The sequence below is a fragment of the Acinonyx jubatus genome, chromosome D1, assembly GCF_027475565.1.
Source record: "Acinonyx jubatus isolate Ajub_Pintada_27869175 chromosome D1, VMU_Ajub_asm_v1.0, whole genome shotgun sequence".
Lineage (NCBI taxonomy): Eukaryota > Metazoa > Chordata > Mammalia > Carnivora > Felidae > Acinonyx > Acinonyx jubatus.
The window spans coordinates 95296595-95319115 of NC_069390.1; the positions used below are offsets into that span (position 1 = coordinate 95296595).

At 49.9% G+C, this 22521-nt stretch overlaps 1 protein-coding gene across 3 annotated transcripts in view; it reads right to left on the reverse strand.

The window, feature by feature from the left end:
• Window positions 1-22521, reverse strand: part of GRIK4 (glutamate ionotropic receptor kainate type subunit 4) — a 428197-nt gene that overhangs the window by 138243 nt on the left and 267433 nt on the right. For all 3 annotated transcript variants that reach the window (XM_027036757.2, XM_027036756.2, XM_027036754.2), the window contains 3 exons: window positions 20609-20774; window positions 10505-10683; window positions 6179-6232 (listed from right to left, as the gene is read on the reverse strand). In XM_027036757.2, the coding sequence (XP_026892558.1) occupies window positions 6179-6232; window positions 10505-10683; window positions 20609-20774 (399 nt within the window). The remainder of the gene's footprint in view (window positions 1-6178; window positions 6233-10504; window positions 10684-20608; window positions 20775-22521) is intronic.

Sequence of the window (22521 nt, forward strand, 5' to 3'; positions counted from 1 at the left end):
ATGAAGTTACCACTCCTCTGCCCTGGGCTCCCACGTTAGCCAGGTACCTGCAGAGGCCTGTTCCCACCTGTTCATTAGAGATTTGCTTTGTTGGGACTAAATCGCGATCCATCAGAACCAGAACCAGGGCAAGAAGCTGTTTCACCAAACCTCTGACCCCAGTACAAACTATCCCAAATCTCACTCTGAAATAGATGTGTAAATAAAAGCCCTGGACATCTGTTTTGCTGTTTGCTACAACTGTGTGCCTCTAACATCTATAAATTTCCCACCAATGACACCCTCCTCTGTTCAGGAGAGGGTCTGCCCCTATACCCTGGTCTCTCCCATCTCGCTGAAGTGTCTCTCTCATTGCCTGACATCTCATTGTCACTCCTTCACTGAGCCTCGGCCTCTGCTGTACCACCAGACCTGGCTCTTCCCTGGACCTGTCCAGGCCTCCCTGGCTCTGTCCATGGTAGCTGCATGGTCCTCCTGGCCAGCTAGCTCTGACTCACTTCCTTCCCTGTGTCAGTCACCCCTGGCCCCCAAAGCTCGGGACTGGCACACTCACTCTCCTGCTGCTCAGACCCCAACAGAGAGAAAAAACGGCTTTCTATAGGGTCAACTAAATTGATGGTTTAGAAGTTTGATTCATGATGGATATTTTTCTCCCAGCTCTTATGATGGGTAATCAACTGATCAAATCTAGAGCAGTCAATCGAACTCATTTTATTACAGATGCCCTAAATCAACCAGCCTTCTTTTTTTAAATTAAAAAAAATTTTAATTTTCATTTATTTTTTCATGGAAATGTAGTTGACATATAATATTACATTAGTTTCAAGTGTATAGCACAGTGATTTGACAATAATATATTTTATGAAATGCTCACCACGAGAAGGGTAGTCACCATCTGTCACCATAAAAAGTTATTATAATATTATTGACTATATTCCCCATGCTGTACTTTTCATCCCTATGATGTAAATTTTTTTCGTAACTGGAAGTTTGTACCTCTTAATCCCCTTCACACATTTCACCCATCCCCCCACCCTTGTCTCCTCTGGCAACCATGAGTTTCTGCTCTATATCTGAGTCTCTGCTTTTGTTGTTGTTGATTTGTTTTTTAGATTCCACATATGAATAAAATCATGTAGTATTTGTTTCTGTCTGACTTATTTTCACTTAGCATCATACCCTCTAGGCCTATCTGTGTTCTCACAAATGGCAAGACCTCATCATTTTTATGGCTGAGTAATATTCCATCACTTTCTCTCTCTCTCTCTCTCTCACACACACACACACACACACGCACACACACACACTCTTCTTTATTTATCCATCGATGGACACTGGGTTACTTCCATATCTTAGCTGTTGGGAATAATGCTGCAATAAACATAGAGGGTGTGTATATCTTTTTGAACTGGAGTTTTCACTTTTGTTGGGTAAATATGGACAAAAGTGGAATTATTGCACCATACGGTATTTAGATAGGCAACAGACACATGAAAAGATGCTCAATCATCACTGATCACCAGGGAAATGCGAAAGCAGAACCACAATGAGGTACCAACTCACACCTGTCAGAATGGCTAGAAACAAAAAAAGATAAGAAATAACAAGTGGTGGTGAGGATATGGAGAAATTGGAACCCTCACGCACTGTTGGCGGGAACGTAACTGGTGTAGCCATCTGCAAAACAGTATGGCAGTTCCTCAAAAAACTAAAAATGGAAGTATCCATCAGCTTTCTTAATGCCTAGAAGGGAATGAAGTATGACAACCTGATCAATTACTCAGTAATTACCAACACAAACAAACCCTACTCTGGTCAGTTCAGCCATGTATAATAACTAACCTAGTTCTATTCATCCCTTGTAAATAAATAAGATGGCATTACAGGAGTCACTATTACAGGCCATTAGAGGCTGGGTAGCAGATAAGTATCTCCTGTTCTTTTTAACACATGGGAACCATAAATAGGACTTCTAAAAATAATACCTTCTCTTTACGCAACTTGTATTGTGAGGCGGTTGCTATGTGGTTATCATCTCCAGAGGCAGGTATTATGAGCGTCCACTTACAGATGAGGTGTCTGAGGCTCAGAAAGGTTAAGTTACCTGCACAGGATCACACAGCCGGTAGCTGGTCAAACTAGAGTGCTAAATCACATCTGCCTAATGTCAAGGCCCATGCTTTTCCAGCTCATGGTGGTAGCTTTCAAAAAGCTAATCTGAGCACCTGCTGCATCACTGTGGCAGAATTCAGAGAGCTGGGCCATGATGGTTATCCCCGAGGAATTCAGAGAAGGAATACAGAAGTATTAAAGTCCAGGCGGCATGTGTATGTGGGGGAAAGGGATGTGAGAAACATGGAGGGAACTCATTCCCTCTGTACAAAGCCCCTCCCTCTCTGTTCCAAGGCTTCAACTGCAACTAGGCAGGAAGAATGGACTTACAAATAGTTTCTTTACTCTTAATAGGGGCCTGTCCTTTCTAGAAAGCCAAAGCACTAACGAGAGGCTTCCAGAATATTCTCCCACTGATTCTTGCAATGGCTCTGCTCCTATTTTCTTGAATGTTATTCAGCCATCATCATTCATACAGATATAATTTTTTTTAATTTTTCCTTGCAAACTTACAAACGGTGTGAGTCCTGTTAATTCCAGGTTCAAAGAACTCTCTGACTGAGGCATGTTCCCAGAGCTCATCACATTCAGTTTCGGGCCCCCCGAAGAAAAGAAAGCTCTTTGAAAGCTGCAAGTATCACAGTGTTATATATAAAACAAATACAATGCCTTAAAAACACACAGTACTTTTCAATTTACAATGCAGTTTTGACTTATCCTCACAACAAACTTGTGAGGTTTTATCATCCCTTTTTTTACAAAGGAGAAAACGGGCTCAGAGAGTCAGCGTGACTCCCCCCCAAAGCCACACAGTGTATAAAGCAGAGTGGGGCACAGACCTGGGTCTCCTGACTTCACAGGCCCGTGCTTTTTTTCCACTAGATAAATCGTCACACTCATTATTATCAGTCCTGAAAAGAGGCAGGGGCAGTACATAGCGTGGGTGACGCGTTCTTAAAAATCTCCAAGCCAAGCAACTCCACCTTGTTCTGGTGACTGTCCTGGGAACTCATATTCCAAATGACTGGCCTCCTTCCATCTGCTAAGTCACGGCTATGACTTGCTACTTAATTTTGTCCTCCTTTGCTGACGTGGCTGCCTAATGTGGGGGGCCCCCCTGGCTGGGGTGCATGAGGCAGCCCCTGGCTTGCCTCTTCCCTCTTCTTCCCTCCATTTCCCAGCTCCCCAGATGGAACCCGATTGTACTTTCATCTCCCTTTACTCTGCTGCCAATTTCCCTGGGCTCCCCCAGATGCCTCCTTACTTTAAGCAAATGCTTCTGCATTGCTCTGGGAATAGTCTAATCCTTTTCTCCCTTTTTACATGTTAATGCCGTGATTTACAGCAGCAGTGCTGGATAGGAAAAAAATAAATAAGCAAACAAAGAAATTCTTTCTGTTCTACATTTTGCCCGGTAGTCACTGGGAGGGGGCATGAGAGGGACTGGGGTGCTGGTCGTGTTCTAATGCTGGATCTGGGTGCTGCTTACACAGGTGCACTCACCTGAAAAACATTCACTAATCTGTGCACCTATGATTTGTGTGGTCTCGATACGTATGCTAGGACTCCATTAAAAATTCCAACCACAGGGGGCGCCTGGGTGGCTCTGTCAGTTAAGCGTCCCACTTTGGTTTTGGTCAAGATCTTGCGGTTCGAGAGTTCGAGCCCTGCGTCAGGCCCTGAGCTGACAGCTCAGAGCCTGGAGCCTGTTTCGGATTCTGAGTCTCCGTCTCTCTGTCTGTCCCTCCCCCACTGTGCTCTCTCTTTAAATAAAGAATTAAGCATTGAAAAAAAAAATTCCAACAACAGAGTAGGCAGTTTGGTGGGGGTGCTGAACTGGGAAACGCTGAATGGCTTTCTGGCAAGCCTGTGTTGAGGGAGTCCCTATACCAGAAAAGAAGCCACACTCGATTCCTCCAAAATGTCTCGACTCTGAGAGCAAAGGCCTCAGCATGCTTCAGGGATAGCAATTCCACAGCAGCCCCAAGAAAGGGCTCTTCATAAGAACCTACATACAGCTGGAAAAGAATACAGATCACAGAGTCCCAGCCTGTCTCTGTGAGCAGGCATCTCCTCAACCGTGCAGGACATTTCAGGAAAGCAGGTCCCTAAATCCAGGAGGGACACTGCACGATCCCCTAGATCGCCTATCACATATGTTGGCTGAGAAGGTTGTAACTTCTCCAGAGCCTTTCTCACTTTAAGATTTAAGAGTCAAACCTGTAGATGTCGTGTTCTGCTCCCCAACCTAGCAGGGATCTTAAAATTCATTGACATCTGCCTTAAATCCTCTCAATAAGTAACTTTCAAGGATGGATGTAAATAGATAAATGAACAGTAACATGCCCATCCTGGAGCAGGCAGTAAGTCTGAAGTGACTCACTGTTTCCTGGACTTGCCATGTCCTTTCAAATCTCCAGAGACGTGGATATGCTGTTTCTTAGGCAGAACGCTCTTCCTTTTTTAATCTAGAAAAAACCCTTAACCCCCTTTAAGGCATAGCCTAAAGGCCTCTTCTTCGGTGAAGCATGTCCTGCCTGTCCCACATTGAGCAAGTGGCCCCTGTTCCAGGATCTAGAGTGCTTTGTCTACACATCTACTAGAAGTTACCCCTTTGCACTGCAGTAGGTACTTCGAGTTTTCCCAAGGCAGGCTTGGTTTCTTATTCTCATTTTCCTCCCTAATGCCTGGCCCGGTCCCTGTTACACAAGAGGTGGTCAAAAGCACGTCTGCATGAAGGGGCCACCGAGCTAAGTGATCTTGACATCCACGCATTTATAAAATAAAATAAACCTCTTCTCTGAATGATTGTTTATGACAGCTCTGTTTGTAACAGTCAGAAAGTGGAAACAACCAAAATGTCTCTCAGTAGGTGGATGGTTAAGCAAACCGTGGTACGTCTACACCGAGAAATGCGATTCAGCAATAAAAAGGAACGAACTATTGATTCATGCAACTTGGATGGTCTCAAGGGCATCACTCTAAGTGAGAAAGGTCATACGCTGCATGATTCCATTTATGTAACACTCTCAAAATTATAGAACTGTAGAAATGGAGAACAGATTAGGGGTTGTGAAGGGTTAGAGATGGTGGGAGGGAGGGTGGCGGGTGAGACAAAATGGCGGCATGAGGGAGATCTTTGGGTGATGAGATGGGGTCGTTTTGGTTACAGTGGGATTTACATATATCTACACAGGTTTGATAGACTGGATATTTTGATATCCTGGTTTTGATATCATACCACAATTATGTCAGATGTAACCACTAGAGGAAACTCAGTCGAAGGTACATGGTACCTCTCTGTACTATCTTTGCAACTCTTGTGAATCTATAATCATTTCAAAGTAAAGTTATAACATTTTTTAAAAAACCAGTTCTCTGAGGTTCCTTCTACTGAGTGTCCATCCTTCACCACAACCTTGCATATTTCTTAGTATTTTACAGTTTCAAAATGCCTCCGTGTAGATTGAATCATGCCACTCTATGACATATCTGTTCCTATCCCCATTTTACAGATAAGGAAACCAAGGCTCCATGCTTGTTGAAGAGCACACAGTGTGTGGCAAAGCTGGTTCTCCAACCTGACTCAATAAAATTTCTACAGACCTGTTTTCTCATCTGCAAAATAAGGGGATTCGGCAAAGGCAGCCTCTGTAGGTGCATCCGGTTCTAACCTCGTACGATGTGTACTTTTGTGGCCCGGCTGTCCTACCTCTGAGTTAGCATTAAGGGTCTGACAATCCATGGTTGGACTGCAGGCCAGTAACTGGACCTACAGAGAAGACACATCCATCAGAGGACTCAATGCTAGGTAGCTGGTGGCATTTGGATGGAGGCATTAGACTCCCCCAATCCCCACCCTCCCAAGGCTAAGAGTTGTTGAGATGAGAATCCCAGTAGCTCCTGGACTTCCATGTTTCTAGAATGCCCTGCCTCTCTGGTTGGCTTCTGTTCCTCTGCTTTAATTTCCCCCACTCCCCATCTCCTGGGCTTCATTCCGTCACACCCCGCTGACTCTAATTATTGATACTCTGTGCCAAGGAGGTGAGCTGTGAAAATGTCTTACCAGATTAGTGAAGATGTATGTGTAATAGGCCGACACCATCCCGAGTTCAGCTGCCTGCAAAGGGAAGAGAAGGAGATTAGAGAGAAAACAAAAACCCACTAGAAGTGAATGAGCAGTAGGGGCTCCAAGTGTCTGCCATTTGTCTGACCCCCTTCCCTTCGGTTCTTACATTGCCCTTGACTTGGAGGATGACTTGGTGGAGGGTCTCTCCCCTGCCACCCTGCTCTCCACCCCTGCAGTGACACTCATAGCAGCTGATGTTCTCATGCACAACACATTCCCATGGATATAACCAGATATTATGGAAACCAAAATGACTTTAAGGGAAATGAAGCAAATAATAAAACAGACTAAAATAATTATCTCCTAAACTATTAGCAATAACAATGGCTAACATGTACCCACTCCTTAGTATGGGCCAAGCACTAGAAAGCATTTCGCTTGGGTTAAGTCGATGAGGTAGGCACTATGACTCCTCTCCCACCCCCCACGTTGACAGCCAGGGACATCAAAACACCAAGGGGCTATGGAACTGGTACGAGATCATACATCTCATATGTGGAAAAAGATGAAATTAAAGCCAGGCAGACTAATTTCAGTCCTTTTAACCAAACTATACTCTCCCCCAGAGGACCGTGATATTGATGGAGGTACTGACAACTCTCAGGGGCCGAGGCAGAGTCAGGACAGTCTGTGGGTTGTAGGCAATTCTCAAATTAACTCAACCCGATAAATGCGAGCGAGCCAGGCTCCTAAGAGTCTTTGAATCTGCAGTAATGTAGGAAACAAGTGAATCATTTGCAAACTTTGGTCCTTTATTAGTAGTAAGGAACAAGCTGCCTGTGACATGCCTCACCCTTGATCAGAGCACACCCGCGTGTCATCGTCCCAGAGTTGGGAGGCTGCGACTCCTGAACAGCCTCCCTTTTGTCTGATCTTTGTAGCCATCACAGGTCCCCCACACCAACCTCCCCCGTCAGTGTGCCCGGCTTTGAGCATGACAGGTGCCACAGAAGCCGACAAGTAGATCAGGTAAATAATGAGCCCGGCTCTCCCCAGGGTCCTCATGCCTTCTGACAGTCAGATTTTCATCATGTATCTTGCAGCCCCAGGGCCACTGGGAAACCGCTTCTGTCGTGACTATGGAGGTACGTGAGGGGAAAACAAGGGCCAGGGTGATTACATTTTCCTCTTACAAAGTGTTTTTCTCTTGAGGAACTCTGGTAACTTTGTTCTTATAGGAGACCCCACAGACTCCTTTAAGAGCAGGCTGGAGTCCTTCTATTGCCACGATTCCACTGGAGACCGAAGTACAGAAGGGCTCTACGCCAGGGCAAGACGGTGCTGGGGTCAGTCACATGGGGCTCGAGGCCTTGCTTCCTCCTCAACTTCCAAGAGGCTGGTATGGCCTGATGCCCATTCCCCCCCACCCCCAACAGTCCATATAAAAGTGCCATTGCCGGTTCATCACTGCCTAGATGGGTGGGAGCCCCCTGGTTGCAGGGCTGGGCAGGGGCCAGGGGCTGGGGAGGGGGCACTGTCAGATAGTTAAAACCCATTTGTGAAGTCTGCTACCCAAAGATAAAAGACAAGAGATCCTTGGTTTTTAAGACCTGAATTCTGGGTAAACACGAAGTTTGTTGCCGGAACAGCTGCTCAATAAAGTAGGGGATTACTCTGCAAATCGTTCTGAAATCGAGAGACAGCAAGCAGAGTGTTGCCAAGCTCCAGGGCCAGGCTTGCATGTGCACACCGAGCCTTCCGGAAGCTCCCTGTGCTCTCTGCTCACACTGCTTCCCACACTGAATCCATCCTTCATGGAGCCCCACCCCCCAGCCCCCAGGGCTGTGCTATAACCCTGGAGAGGAGCTGCCTGCAGCCCCAGCCCAGACCCGATGCAGGGCATCCCTGCTGGGGGCACTAGGAAGTCAAACGGAAACAAAGGGAACTGGTTTCCGGAGCCTCGCTCGTCATTGACGGGCTTGGTTCTAAGGTCACAAGGGCTGAGGGCAACAAGCGGTCCCAGGAAAGCCTGCCACTGGTCACCCAGCAGAACCCTTTGCCAATAATCGTCATTACGGGGAGAGTTTTCTTCAAAAGCACAGCCATTGAAAAAAAAAGTGTTGTTAATGAAAATACCCAGTATTGGCAAGAGTACCATAAGATACCTATACACTTATGGGAGTATAAATTGTTATGGCCTTTTTAAAAGGCAATCTGGCAAATCATATCAAAACCCTTAAAAGCATGCATATCTTTAACTCGGTAATTTCACTTCTGGAAATTTATGCTAAGAAAATATTCGTGAACGTGCATAAAGATTTATGTACAAAGATGCGCATCCCACATTGTTTATTACAGCAAAAGATTGAAAACAACCTGTATCTCCAACAATAAAGGGATGGTTAAATAAATTATGGTATGCCCACATGATAAGAAATGATGTGCCATTAAAACATTTGCAGACAAATATGTAACGACACAAAGCAAATCACATGGCATATCATTGAGCGGGGAAAAAAGCAGGTTACAGAAGTACATGGGCCGTGTGACGATCATTTTGAAAACAAACAAATGTGTCTACAAAGGTAGATAGGATAGACCACAAAATTTCACAGTGGCTGTCTCTGGGTGACGGAATGTCTTAACTTTTCCATGTGTCCCTGTAAGATTTTTCTATCAGACCTCAAAGTCAAGGCTTCAAGAAAGAAAGAAGCAGCTATGATGATTTCTATTTGCTTCTATGTGCTTTTCTGTACTTTCTAAAATTTCAACGATAGACATATTATTAGAAAATAAAAGAGCCCGATCACGCATGCTGGGAGCCATAAAGCATTCCGGAGGTTATTACACTATTATTATAAGGGATGCCCCCAAAAGGCTTCAGCCTGGAGGCTGTCCAGGGATGGGCTCTGGCTACTGCAGTGGGGACTGTGCATTGTCCTGACTGCCCTCTGCAAGGGAGGGGACAATTATCTTACTCCCTGCCCCCAGCTTCCCCTAAAACCTAGAGGATTTTTTCCATCCTTGATAACTTCATTGATCATCGGCCCAGACATAAGAAAAGAAATACAGAAAAAGATTCTGTTTGAGTGTGTGTGTGTGTGTATGCATGTGTGAGAGTTGGAGTATATGCTCTCAGACAGACGTGGGTTTGGAGCTGTGCAAAATTACTATAGCAACGGGCTGAAGGGACAGCCCTCAGTACTCAGAGAACTCATTCAAATCTCTTATTAACTCTGAGACCAAAACTAGCTGAGGCGGGGTGGGTAGGAGAGGGAGAGGGGGAAGGGGAGGAAGAGACAATCAGCTGAGTGTCTGGCGGGCTCCTCACAGCTTGGCAGAGGTTAACAAGGAGACTCGCTCCCCCAGTGGAAGATGGCAGGCTGAGTTTAAATGTGCAATTAGAGCGGCACTGGAAGAGGCCAGTGTGCCTGGGGGAGCTGCTGGGAGCCACAGGGGAGCCCACAGCAGGGTCTGTCTGTCTGGGGTTACATGGCTAGCCCAGCCACCAGCCCAGGAACTGGTGGCAGGGGACTCTGAGGCTGCCCAGATGTTTCCAGCTGTTCCCCGGGCACCTGACTTCTCTCTTGGTCTTCCTCTGTCTCTCTCTCGTTCTCAGATGGGCCTCACTCTCAGAGCTCCAGTTTCTCTTACTGTGAGTTCTGATCCAGGGACTGCCACCCTGCCCCTTGTATTCTGAGGAGGGGTAGGTAGAAGAAACTGCTGATTAGCTGTCAGAGACAATGGGTACCGGCCCGGCTCTGCTCCTCACTGGTGGAGCCTCGGACAAAGCCGTTCCTCTCCCAGAGTCTCAGTGTCTTCATCTGTCGAGGGAAGACAGGATACCGGCCCCACATAGTCATTGAGAGGATTATGCTGGGATATTACACAGCAGCAGTCTGCAAACTAGTACACCGTACGGGGATTACAGAGGACGGTACACACTCACGGGACTGCCCAGCTTGTCAAAATATGGAAATGCTTTTGAACCACTTGGCACATAGCCTCTGCCCCAAGTGCCCTGCCCCCACTGCCCCGGCCCCTCCCGGGAACCCACCAACCCTGGCAGGGTCTTAGCTGGGGGCTGCCCGCCCGGCTGCACCAGGAGTTAATATTTTTATAACATCATCCTCATTCTGCTTTTTCTTTCAGCTTGCAGGAGCCATCCATTGCAAGTGAAGCACAGGGAAGTCTGCCAGGGTTCGGAGGCCACGACCCAGGGAGAACACCCAAGGCAAAGAGGGAGCAGGGCACCAGCTCAGGAGGAGAGAGGGAGGAGGGAGAAGGATGCTCCCCGCCCACCTCACCCGGCCCGGCTCCCACCTTCAGGAGGATGGTGTGGGACATGGAGGCGTTGGCATGGATGATGATGGTGGCTGTCTTGTCGTCCCGGATCTCCTTGAGGAGCGGGGTGGGGTCCCGGGTGTCATCCAGCATCCGGACGGAGAGTGTGTCCTTGGAGATAAGGAATTGCCGCAGCAGCCTCTCCAGGTTTAAAAGGCCTGGAGGGGAGAGAGGATGAAGCCCCTGAGGGTCCGCTGTGCTGCCTAGGGAGACACTGGAGCAAAAGCGAGACAAGCAAAGACCGGGGCTGGAGGCGGGGTCGTGGGTCCGGCCCTACTGCTGGTGCTGAGCAGGTGTCTCAACCTCTGTGGGCTTCGACGGTCCCTTCTAAAGTAAAAAGAATGCTCCCGAGCCCCTATGGCCTCCCCCAAAGCCCTCAGCAAGGCTCTTCTAAAGAGAGACGGAGGTCCCTCGAGTGGGTTGAGGGCCCACTCTCCTTCCCACAGCGCTCGGGAGCGGCCAAGACCAGGGTTCAGAGACCAGCAGGCTTGGTTTCTCCCCCTCACTTGGCCACCCACTCATGAAGTGACCTTTTCATGTGGCCGGGGCTCTTGGCCTCAGTTTCCTCATCTGAAAAACGAAAGGAACAGCAGCCGGCTCCCAGGACAGTGGCGAGGACTAACTGAGATAATCTGTAAAGTGCTTAGGCCCACGCCTCACCCATCATGAACGCCCATGGATGTTCACAGATGTTCCATCTAGCCCTACAAGAGCCCAGCCTTTGTTTTCATGTAGATGTGGGGGAGCCGTTTCCTCAAGATCACAAGGCCCAGTTAACAGGCCTAACAAGACCCTTTGAATTCCTCAGAGCAGGGTGGCTGCATTAAGACCAGGTATCATTATGATGATAAGAGGACAGGCTTTGAACTGCACTCCAGCAGGCAATAACGTGGGCCCAGAACAAAGCGAAAATACGGGATTGTGAGCGAAGGACTCTCCCCACCACCACCTCCCCCCCTCCCCCCAGCTGTCTGCTGTCTAGGAGCAGGGGTGGGAGGAGGGTTTCTGGAATGTTATCACTGGGACACAAGGGTCTCAATTCAGCGTTGCCTCTGAACAGGCAGGCCAGGAAGAAGGTGTGTGTGAGGGGTGGAGGGTGGGGTCTCCCGGGAAGACAGTGGTCTCAACTCCAATGGAAAGAGAAGCAAAGGCATTCGTTCTCAAAAGCAACGACAAGAGTAACATTTATTGGATCCTGATTCTGTTTCTATTCTGTTCCAGAAAATGGGCTAAATGTTCTACATGGCTTTTCTAAGTCCTCACCACAATCCTACGATGCGCTTTAATCCCACACACAGAGGGAAACATGAGGCTCTTGGACCCGGCTCCATACCCTGGATGGCAAGGAAGGACTGGCTTTCTAACCAAAGCCCCCCGGACTCTGCTCTCTGCCCCAGCTACAGGATGTTCATTGCAGGCCTGTCTTGAACGTGACCCGACTCCCCCGGTGCATATTCCTCACCCTCCTGACCCTCAAAGATCGAAAGGTGAGAGAGAGACCAGGAGGGGGGGGGGGCGGGGAGGGCTCTGAAGGGCATCTCTTCGACCTCCCTTGATTTGTAGAGATGATGAAACTTGCCTAGTCACACAGGGACGCAGCTGGGACCAGAGTCCCCACTTTGTCATCTCCAGCCAGCCCTCTTCCCATGAGACCGGGTGCCTCTCAGGACACACGCATAAGAAGCAGCACACACAGAACCTAGGAGGGGCTCGGGGGCGTGTGTCTTACATCTCTGGACTCGGGGACGAAAGCCCCACACCGGGCATGTTATCTGACAAGGATGAGGTGGCAGGGTGGAGCCCGAGGGCCCGGCGATGAAGCCAGGGGCTCTGGGAAAGTAGTGCCAACCCCCATCCTCCCACCATGGGTCCCAACAAGGCGGTCCGGCAAGCTGGCAGCTGCAGCAGGAAGGGAAAACCCTGGGAGGGGCGGTCATTCAAAAGAGGCTCCATGGGGCGCCTGGGTGGCTCAGTCGGTTAAGCGTCCAACTTCAGCTCAGGTCACGATCTCGCGGTCCGCGAGTTTGAGCCCCACGTCGGGCTCTGGGCTGATGGCTCAGAGCCTGGAGCCTGCTTCCGATTCTGTGTCTCCCTCTCTCTCTGCCCCTCCCCCGTTCATGCTCTGTCTCTCTCTGTCTCAAAAAGAAATAAACGTTAAAAAAAAAATTAAAAAAAAAAAAAAAGAGGCTCCAGAACCAGTGGGCCTCTGCTTCCTTCCCCCACAGGGTCTCGAAGGAGACTTGTGAACCTCCACTCCCACTGCTGTCTGTGCCCCCTGCAGCCCCTCACCACCACCCCCATCAGGAGGGGCTTGACCCTCACCAGCTGTGTGATCTTGAGAAGTCGTCTAACCTCTCTGAGGCTCCGTTCCTCATCTGCAAAATGGGTGTAACAGGGGAGAACTCACTGAGATGCTGGAATGTGTGGTTTCACTGTTCCTTCCGCATTTACTCATCCCCACAACAGCTCAAAGGCAGGTGTGGCTCACTGAGTCAGAATAAAAAGGGACTAAAGTCCAAGCCTGTTCAACCAACATCTGTGCGTCCCAAGAAGCCAGGCACTGGGCCCATAGGACGTCTGCAGAGAAGAGGTATCACACAAACCCTGCCCTCCGGGAGCTTAGAGCGCAGGGACTTGCAACTAAGTCTATAACAAGGTTCCCACCATACCCATATTTTGTTTGATGGGCTAAATCATCTGGGTTTCCACGGGGCAGCCTCTTTTAGTTCTGTGTGTAAAATGGAGAGAATATTCACCACGCCTTCCTCAGAGGTTGTGAAAAGCAAAACCTCACCTGCACAAAGGTCGGAGCACCTGACCCCAAAGACCCTATACAAGGGGGGCAGGAGAGGCCACAGCCAGTGCTCCTGGAATGCTGGCCATCTCTTTGGCTCAAGCAAATATCTGTCTGGGCATGCTATGGGGGAGAGGGCAGCTGGAGGGGTGAGTAAGGGAGTGGAGGCAGAGGGCAAGGCCACCGGTCCTGGGATGTAGCAGGGAGGGTCTCTAGAGTCTGGCTGGGAAAGAGGCCAAATCCCCTGGGATTCCTCGGAGTGGCGGCGCAGTTCAGCGGGATGAGACGGGGAAGCTTGGAGGATGCCACGGGGATTAGGCACAGCATGGAGACGCTTGGCCAGGGCAGCATAGGGGCAGTTCATCCCTTTAAAACTGGCAGGTGCCCTGAGCTTCCAGGGAAGACCTCCTAGACATGAGATAGACTGGGGACCCTGCTTCAATTAATACCCAGTGTGCCTCACCCGACTGCCCCTGGGGTGCTTTGCTGCCCTTTCAACAAGGAAGCAGCACCCCCCACCCCCCCATCTCCTCCAGCATACTGTGTACATGCTGAGTGAGAAGCAGGGTGGGGACAGGGAGGGGAGAAGGGCAGCGAGTGCTCGGAGGGCTCTGCATCCCACCCAGGATCTCTGATCCGTCACCCCTTTCCCAGGCTGGAAGCAGCAGACAGGGAACAGGGTGGCAGGTGAGTTCCGGCTCCAGTGCTGCTGGGATTGGTTAGTTCTGGTGGCTCCCTCCGCCCCCACCCCTCCCCAGCACCTCAGTGTCCTTACCTGTAAAGTAAGGATAACAACTACCTTACAGGGTTAGTAAGAGGATGTCAAGTAAAGCAGAGCAGTGTCCGTCCCCTAGAAGATGCTTCACAAATCTGGTTTCCATTCGACCCCTCCCCCACCCATTCACATCCTAACTGTCCTTTCATCCCATCTCCTCCTCTTCCCAGATTTATTATCCAATCCGCAAAATACGGCTCTCGGTTAGAAACCATGTAACATACTTGGTAGCGTATATGCATGCATATATGGATATACATTATAGTATATGCATAAGCACTCAGTATTTCATGGTGTTGGGTAGGAATCCCACTTCAAACTCTTCTGCACACACCCAGTGTGAGGCAGGGGGCACAGTGCTGGCTGGTGGGCTGAACTAGAGACTCCCAAGGAAGTCTCCCTGGGAGACTGTGGCGGAGGGGGGGGCAGAGAGAGACCCTATGTCTCAATAGAGCAGGGGAGCAGCGGTGCCAAGTGGGGAACAGACACCATGCCACTTGGGGAGCAGCTGAAGGAAGGGGGTGCCTGGCTCAAGAAGAGACAGACTTGCTCTTGGCAGCCTGAAGGACGACACCCTAGAACAGGGTGGGTGGAGGTCACAGGGAGATAGACTTAGCTTAACCTAAGGAAGAACCTCTGTCTGAGCTGTCTAAAGATGCAGTGGGCTGCATCATAAGGTAGTGAGTTCCCCGTCACTGGAGGTAATCAAGGAAAGCCTGAAGCCCCTCTTGATGACTGTCAGAGAGTGAATTAACCCAGGGAATGGTAAGTTGCTCTAGAAGAACACTGATGTTTTTCCAGCCTAGGGATTCTTCAGTTCTATGAATCAGAAAGGGATCCTTTTATTTATTTATTTATTTATTTTTTTTATTCTGGGCAGTGGAAGGAATTTGCAGAAGGGAAAGTGTGGTTTAGTTACATTAGGAACATTAGGAGTTTTTCAGCGCAGTGTGGCATTTTCCAATCGTCATTCTCTTCTCCTCGATCTGTTTAATGGCACTAAGGGATTCGCCGAAGGCTGCTGCTGCCACCAGAGGGGTTAAGAGCTATTCTCTTCCCAGCTTCCCCTCCACCTCTACCCCAGCCCTCTTCTCCTGCGGGGCCCTTGGCCCAGCAGCAGGTCTGCCTGCCAAGTCCAGGGCTGAGAGGGACCTGGGGAACCCATTAGTCTCGCTCAAGATGCAACGGGATGGATCGATGAGAGCCTCAGCAGGCCGGCTGTTCTGGGAAGGAGGAGGGAGGCTGGCTTCTGCAACCGGAAGGCAGGGGGCCAGGCAGGGCGGGAGGAGGAGAGAAGAGCTGTGAAAGGCACAGCCGGGGTTGGACAGGGCCGTAGGACCAGGACACAAATACCAAGTGATGGGTCTACAGGGGCACAGAGGACCCTTGTATCAAAAAAAAAAAAAAAAAAAAAAAAAAGAATAAACACCCATTTCGACTGGATCCCTCTCTCCACAGGCTGATTCCTTGGCTACGGGCTTTGGTTCTAGAAAAATACTAATACTCCCAGAACAGACAGCACTTTGACATCTTGTGGGAGGCAGCTGACGTAATAGTGACCTCAGAGGTCTGTAGCAAGGATTTAGGGAGATAACATGGTTCACCATTGCACTCACTGCCCTGAACCTGGAAAGGCTCCATTTCCCATCTCCCCGTGCGGGCCGCACAGGCCTCAGGGTGTGTCATTTTCAGTTTTCAGACCTTTCCTCGGCAGCAGATCCTGATGGAGAGATGGGAATGAGAGTCTACGGTGTCGCCAGTAGGGAAAAGGCACAGAACAAGTTCAAGGGCCTGAATGGTGCATTGCACCTGCTTCTTGGTTTTTGTCTCATCCCACAGCTGGGCTTGGCCCTGAGGCCAGGCAGGGCAGACCAGGCTACAGGAGCCAGAGGAGGAGAGAGACAGGGCCTGGGGGACGAGGTGAGGCTTCCTGCTCACAGGAGGGCTGTCCTCTGCCTTGCCTGGCCCTGTGGGCCATCTTCTCTGATGGTAAGGGTGCGTGTGGGAAGAGCCTGGCCTCTGCGCTCCTGCTGTCTCCTGGAAGGAGGAAAGAAAAGGTCTCTCTCTTCTGCCTTTTCCACAGTATCTGGAGAAGCAGGGGGAAGAGGTAATAAGAACCATGTGTGTTAAAACACTTAATCTCTCTTTTCCTCATGCATCTAATAGGAATGTTTATGGAGTTCATCTTCTATGGTTATCACGAAGTTTGTTTATTTATTTTCAATGTTTATGTATTTTTGAGAGAGAGTGTGTGAGCAGGGGAGGGGCAGAGAGAGAGGGAGACACAGAATCCAAAGCAGGCTCCAGGCTCTGAGCTGTTAGCACACAGCCTGGCGGGGCTCAAACCCACGAACCGTGAGATCGTGACCGAGCCGAAGTTGAATGTTTAACCCACTGAGCCACCCAGGCGCCCCCATTATTGTGAGGTTTAAATGAGATAATTTAAAAAGCCTTAGCAGGGTTTTGGGCACATAGTGAGTGCTCAACAAATGGTTAATTTTTTCTCACTATGAGGATAAGGCCTCCCACAGTGAGTGCCTCCTGGGGCTGGCATGGAGAGGTCCACTAGTGCCCCAGTATTTTCACAAGGGGCCCTGGGTCTCCTCCACCCCTTGCTGCCATGACCTCAATTAGAGGATAAAGTAACAGTGAGTAAGTGTTTATTATGTTCTGGGCCCCCATACCTTCCACCCGAATGCCCTGAAAAGCAGTATTATTCCCACTTTACACAGGAGGGAACTAAGGCTCAGAGAGGTACAGTGATGTGCGTGATATCACACAGCTCCTGAGTGGCAGAGCAGCTTGGTTTGACTCCAAAGACGGTTCCCTTTTACCGCACATTCTGCACTTCTCTCCAGCTGTGCCTCCTCCCTGGGGTCGGAGTCTGCTCCTCTCCCACCACCTGGACTGAGTTTTGCAAGCACAGGGACAGTAGGAGGACAGAGCTGAACTCTGGTCGCTGTGCTCCAGGTCCTGACTTGGCGTTGTTCACAAGGGCTCCAACGGGGGCACCCGGGCAGCTCAGTCGGTTAAGCGTCCCACTTCGGCTCAGGTCACGACCTCACAGCTCGCGGGTTCAAGCCCCGCATCGGGCTCTGTGCTGACAGCTCAGAGCCTGGAGCCTGCTTCAGATTCTTTGTCTCCCTTGCTCTCTGCCCCTCCCGTGCACACACTCAGTCTCTCTCTCAAAAACAAACAAACATTAGAAAAAAAAAAAAAAAAAAAACGGGCTCCAAGAAGGAAGGGAAGAAAAACTGGCGTGTGCCTCTTGTTTCCTAAGTGCGGCTGCCGTGTCATGCTCGGTGTATGTCATCCTATTGAATGCCCTCGGCCATCCTTCCAGGGAGGTATCGTTGTCCCCACTTTATAGACAAGACAACAGGAGGCTAGGGAGTTCCTAAGTCACCTTCCCAAGGTCACACAGGAAGTAAACAGGTGGCAGAAGGCATAGCGGCACAGGACATGGCCACAGAGAGCGTAAATACTTAGAAAGAACGCCAAGGCGAACGTAAGATATATACATGTGATTTGAACTTCACACAAAGGTACCAGGAAAATACGTAATGCTTGTGACCAAAGGGAGTCTAAGGCTCTGGGTCCATCCTGAGCGTCTCAAAAGCTTACTGTGTGTCAAGGCTGGGGGATCTCACCAACGAGGCCTCAGGGGCCATGGTGGGAACCCCAACTCTCCTTGGAAGCCCCCAAACAGCCACGTCCCCTACGCTCAATGGTGATGACCAATACGGCATGCCTAGGCCCTTTGCCTCTCCCCCAGCCTCATTACAACTAAGCACTTGTGGGTGTTCTGATCTTTCTCCCCCGATTCAAGAAAAAAAAAAAATAATGTAAAACACACTACAACTCTACTTGGTCCAAAACCCGCTTATTAAAAATCTACTTTTGGAGAGAAGGAGAGTAAGTGGTATGATTCCCCATGGAATGATCTCTGTTATGCCTAATTCTGATGGCTGGAAGAATTAGATGCCTGTTCCTAATTCAAATTGCAGTGTCTCCTGGACCTGCATTAATAAGGAAGGATAGCAGAGTTTCTCCTCCAAAGCTCTGAGCTACATTTCCCTTCAGTCCCTGATTTCTTCACCCTTTGATTACATTTTAATCCTCCTTGCCCTTGAACTTCTCCTGTGCTGCCCGCCCTTCCCTGGGCCCTGGTGGGTCGGACCGGAGTCACTCAGCAAGCCTCAATGGATGAGTTCTTCAAGCAGAGGCAGCACTGTGTGGTCGATGAGTCCCTCCTGGGCTGTGGCCCGGCCTCTCTGGGACTTGGGCAGGCTCATCCTTTTCAGGACGGGCTCTGGGCAGGGCCATCCTGCATCCCGCTCAAGGGAGCGAGGGGACACGCTGCTCCAGAGAGAGCTCTGCCCCTCAAAGGACAACGTGCCCACCCTGAGCTGGGACTCAGAGTCTGTCTGTGCAGACCAGGAGGGCGGGAGGGGCCGTGGAGGAGGACATTCCGGCCCAGAGTCAGAGGACCTGAGTTAGAGTCTCGCACCAGCTGTGCGACCTCAAGCAGGTCCCCGAGCAGCTTCAAGACTCTGTTTTCTTGGCTCTGGAACGACCGGGGAGGAGGGAAATGGAATGGCAAAATCGTAATTGAAAGTGCTTTGCCATCTGCAAGGACTCGTATGAATGTCAAGGAATATTGTGATTCTAAGGGAAAGAGCCCTGGTCTAGGAGGCAACAGACTCTAGCACAGTGCTCAGTGCACAGTAGGTGCTTAACTGACAGAGGAGTAACTTCCTTCCCAGGAAGAGCTGAAGCGGAGAGAGCAGGGTTCACCCTACGCACAAGAAGGACTGAGGCTAGACATAAGAAAGAACTTCCCATCAGGCTGGTGAGACATTGGACTCGGCACTAGGGAAGAGCTGCAGGAAGATCTCTGCCAGGAGAGATTTACGGCCTGTCCTTTGTCTCTTAACATTCCTGCCATGTGCGTGGAGGGCACCAGTTCGGTCCTGCCCGAGCGGGTTTCTGGCAAACATTTCTAGGGGAGAATCCTTGAGTTTGCGACACCATTCAGCGATTCGAGGATGCCGTACGAGGAGGGCCAGCTGGTGGAATGCGACGTTGCCCAACTCCCTTCTATCAACTACTAGCATCCGGTGGGCTTTTCTATCAGCAGCCTTTTGGGACTCATGGTCAAAACTATTTGGAAGGGAAGAGGTAAGTGGTTGCTTTGGCCACAGGACAACTCAGAGCATCCGTGCTAATGTGTGCTGTGAATCTCCATGAGGGGGAAACAGAATGAAGTGTTTATCCAAACGTTTCTCCTTTTCATTTTTTATTTTGGCCACAAAACACTTCTCATCTAAAGCAGTGCTGTCCGATAGAGCTCTCTGGGATGCCGGGCATGTTCTGTGTCTGCATTGTCCACAGGTGGCCAATGAGACTGAGGAACTGGATTTTGAGTTTTATTTACCTTCCACGTGGGGGAATTCCAAGACCTCCACGCCCACTGGGTCCTTGTAATAATTAAAGAAACTATATAGAACGCACACAGGGTTGGGACTGTTACTTTGTTTCTTGGGTAGCACCCAGTAAATCATACATCTGTGTTTATGCAAATAAGGGAATGAATACACATCACGGGGAGGCCGTGGGGTGCAAGTGCCTGGTAAAGAAGGTGTTTTTGACCCTTGACAGGGAAAGGACCTTTGTTTACAGATGCTGTAGCGATTCGGGGTAGAGAAAAGACTTAAGCATGCAGAGCAGTCTGGGGAACCCATAAAAAAAAAAAAAGGAGCCACGATGGGAGGTGACAAACCTTTGCCAACAGAGCCCACCCAGCCCTGCAGGGTGAGGCCTACATAGGCGAGGTGCACAGGACACAGATGCCTGGGGCTCGGCGGGCACTGGGCCCCAGGGGCAGGTAGTGGCCAGCACCTGCCTGACCACATGTGGGTACACAGCTGTCACTGGGAGCACACAGATGCACAGATTTGCTGCAAAGTGCTGGCTTAAATTAGCTAAATCTCATAAACACTAAATTTATGTTACAAATCGTCTGACAGTCAGAGACCCCGTATTTCTAAAACCTGCATTTGCAAAAAAATGCTTTATCAGGAATTGCCCTTGGACCTCGTTCCATCAGCAAAACCCGCTCTCCAGGGGAAGAAGCTTTTCAACCCATCAAGTACAAAATGCATCCAATTTTATATTTTCCCTCTCTCTCTCTTTTTTGTAGCTCCTTAACAATGAGGCCGAAAATGTGGGAATTGAGTCTGTGGATGCAAAAAGGCTTGGAGGTTGGCCAGTCTCCCTGTAACCCAGTTCTCTCTGTTCCGCCCATGCCTGGCAAAGGGTGTTCCTGGATTTCTCTCTCTCTCTCTCCCTCCCCGCCACCATATAGACAAACAGCCAAGGACGCATGGGAATCATCCCCACCATCTGAGGGAGCCCTCCCCAACCTGGCTTACTCCCAGCCAGGGGCAAATCCATCAGGCTGAAATCCACAAGCCAGGACTGTGTGGGGTGGAGCCCAGCTGGGGAAACTTACATTCTGCTTTGGCACAGATGAGGCAGGCGGTGGTGCAGTTGAAGAAGTTCAGGATCCCAGCTACAGCCACGCTGATGTCGGTGTTGCTGGGGTGGAGGTTCAGGGTTGTGAATCTCTGGGACTGGAACTTGATAAATTCCTCTGGGGCCACTTTGAAATGGGGGACCTGGGAGGAGGAGCAAAAAATAGGCAGCAGGGAGGATCCAGGATGAGTGAAAAAGCCAGCAAGCCTGAGTGAGGCGAGGCTGTGGACGGTGGATTCTTCCGTGTAAGAAGAAGGTCTACGGAAGACCTTTGACACACGTCGGTGGAGGTGCAGCTTGCGGGATTCGGGACCCTCACCAGAGGAAGAAGACAAGATGGCATCCTTGATGTTGCACTTGACAGTGCTTAAAACAGGACCACCCAGGATGAGAACCCCTTCCCCCGGAGACCCGTATAAACATACTGTGGGCCTTGGAGCTGGGGTCTGTGGCCCTGAGAGGCCAAAACAATAGGTCTTTATTCTCAGAACAACTGCCCACTGCAAGGCAGCCAGACAAAAGGCTCGTGGAGGCGTAATCCTTATGATATTTTATTTGTAGTTAATAAATCAGAGCAGAGACGACAGAAAGAGAAAAACACTGCCCTGGGGACTAAGCAAGGAGCCCCATCAGACCAGCCTGGCCGACAAGTGTATAAACCAGCTCCCAACAAACTTCCTCTGTGACAGCCTGGACCGGGTGCCTCCACAGACATACACACGGAGTAGGGAGCGCCTGCCGCAGGCTAAGGAGCCATCCAGAGAGCCTCTGAACAGAGCCAGGTAAATAAAAACCTGCTCTGGCTTCATTAGGACCGTGTCAGCTTCTCTCCGCGTCTATTACTGATCTTTCCGGCAGGCACTGCCCCTGCCTGCTGCCTCTCTTCTCCCGGGAAGAGATATTAACAGGCTGTGATGCTGCTTCATTGGCAGCTTAGGCTATTGGGTGGGTAATAGGAAAGTTAAAGCGTAATAAGCTGCCATCCACCTTGATTTGGTTTTGTCACCCTCATCCCTGGTAGCCAGAGCCAGGAGAGCTGAAGGCTACTTGCGTCTATCAGAGATGGACTCAGGAAACCTCAACCCCTGTCTTTCCTTAGGACCCGTGCACTATGGGAGGGCCAAGGTACAGCCAGCATGGTTTGGAATGATGTTAAAGCAAGCGGGACTGGGGGTAGACAGCAGAAAGGACTTCCTGGTGGTGAGTTCACCGGCTCCTAGAGTGGGTTATTCAGAAATGACTGCAGACGTTTTCTTTGCCTGGGCCAGTCCGAAGTCTGGGATAATGTTGAGATGGTGTTTATAGGGGTCTGCCACCTTGTCCTTTTAAGATTCTGGGAGAAGTCAGCCAGAGACCAGAGCTCCTCTGCAACTGGGGGCAGGGGAGAGCGAAGATTTAGCAGAAATAAGGAAACTCCTGAATTCAGCTAGGATTAGCCCTTGAACCACAGAGAGGGCACCCAATATTTTCTAGCAGAGACTGAAAAATGCACATCTGGAGAAACCCTGGCGAGTTAGGAGACAAGACTCAGAAGAGTGAGGTGGATCTAAGGGGTGTCACAAGGGGTCCTTCTTCCCAGCTTGTATTTTGCATCCCATACAATCTGCCTAAAAAGAACAAATGCACCTTAAAAGGAGAAACCGTTCACAAAGGAGCAAGATGGAGGCCAAGGCCAGGCAGGGGCAGGGTGGTCAGGCTGGCTAGCCGCTTCCTGTGTGGCCACCCAGCCTACACGGTTCCAGCTAACTCACCCCCAACAGAGTGGAACCTTAGAGACACTCTTGAATCCACAGACCCTAGCGATGGATGAGGAAAAATACTCCGGATATTCAAGGAAGTGAAGGACAAATGGGTTTTCCAGGTTATAGACTTGGGTTTGCAGCCAGGTTC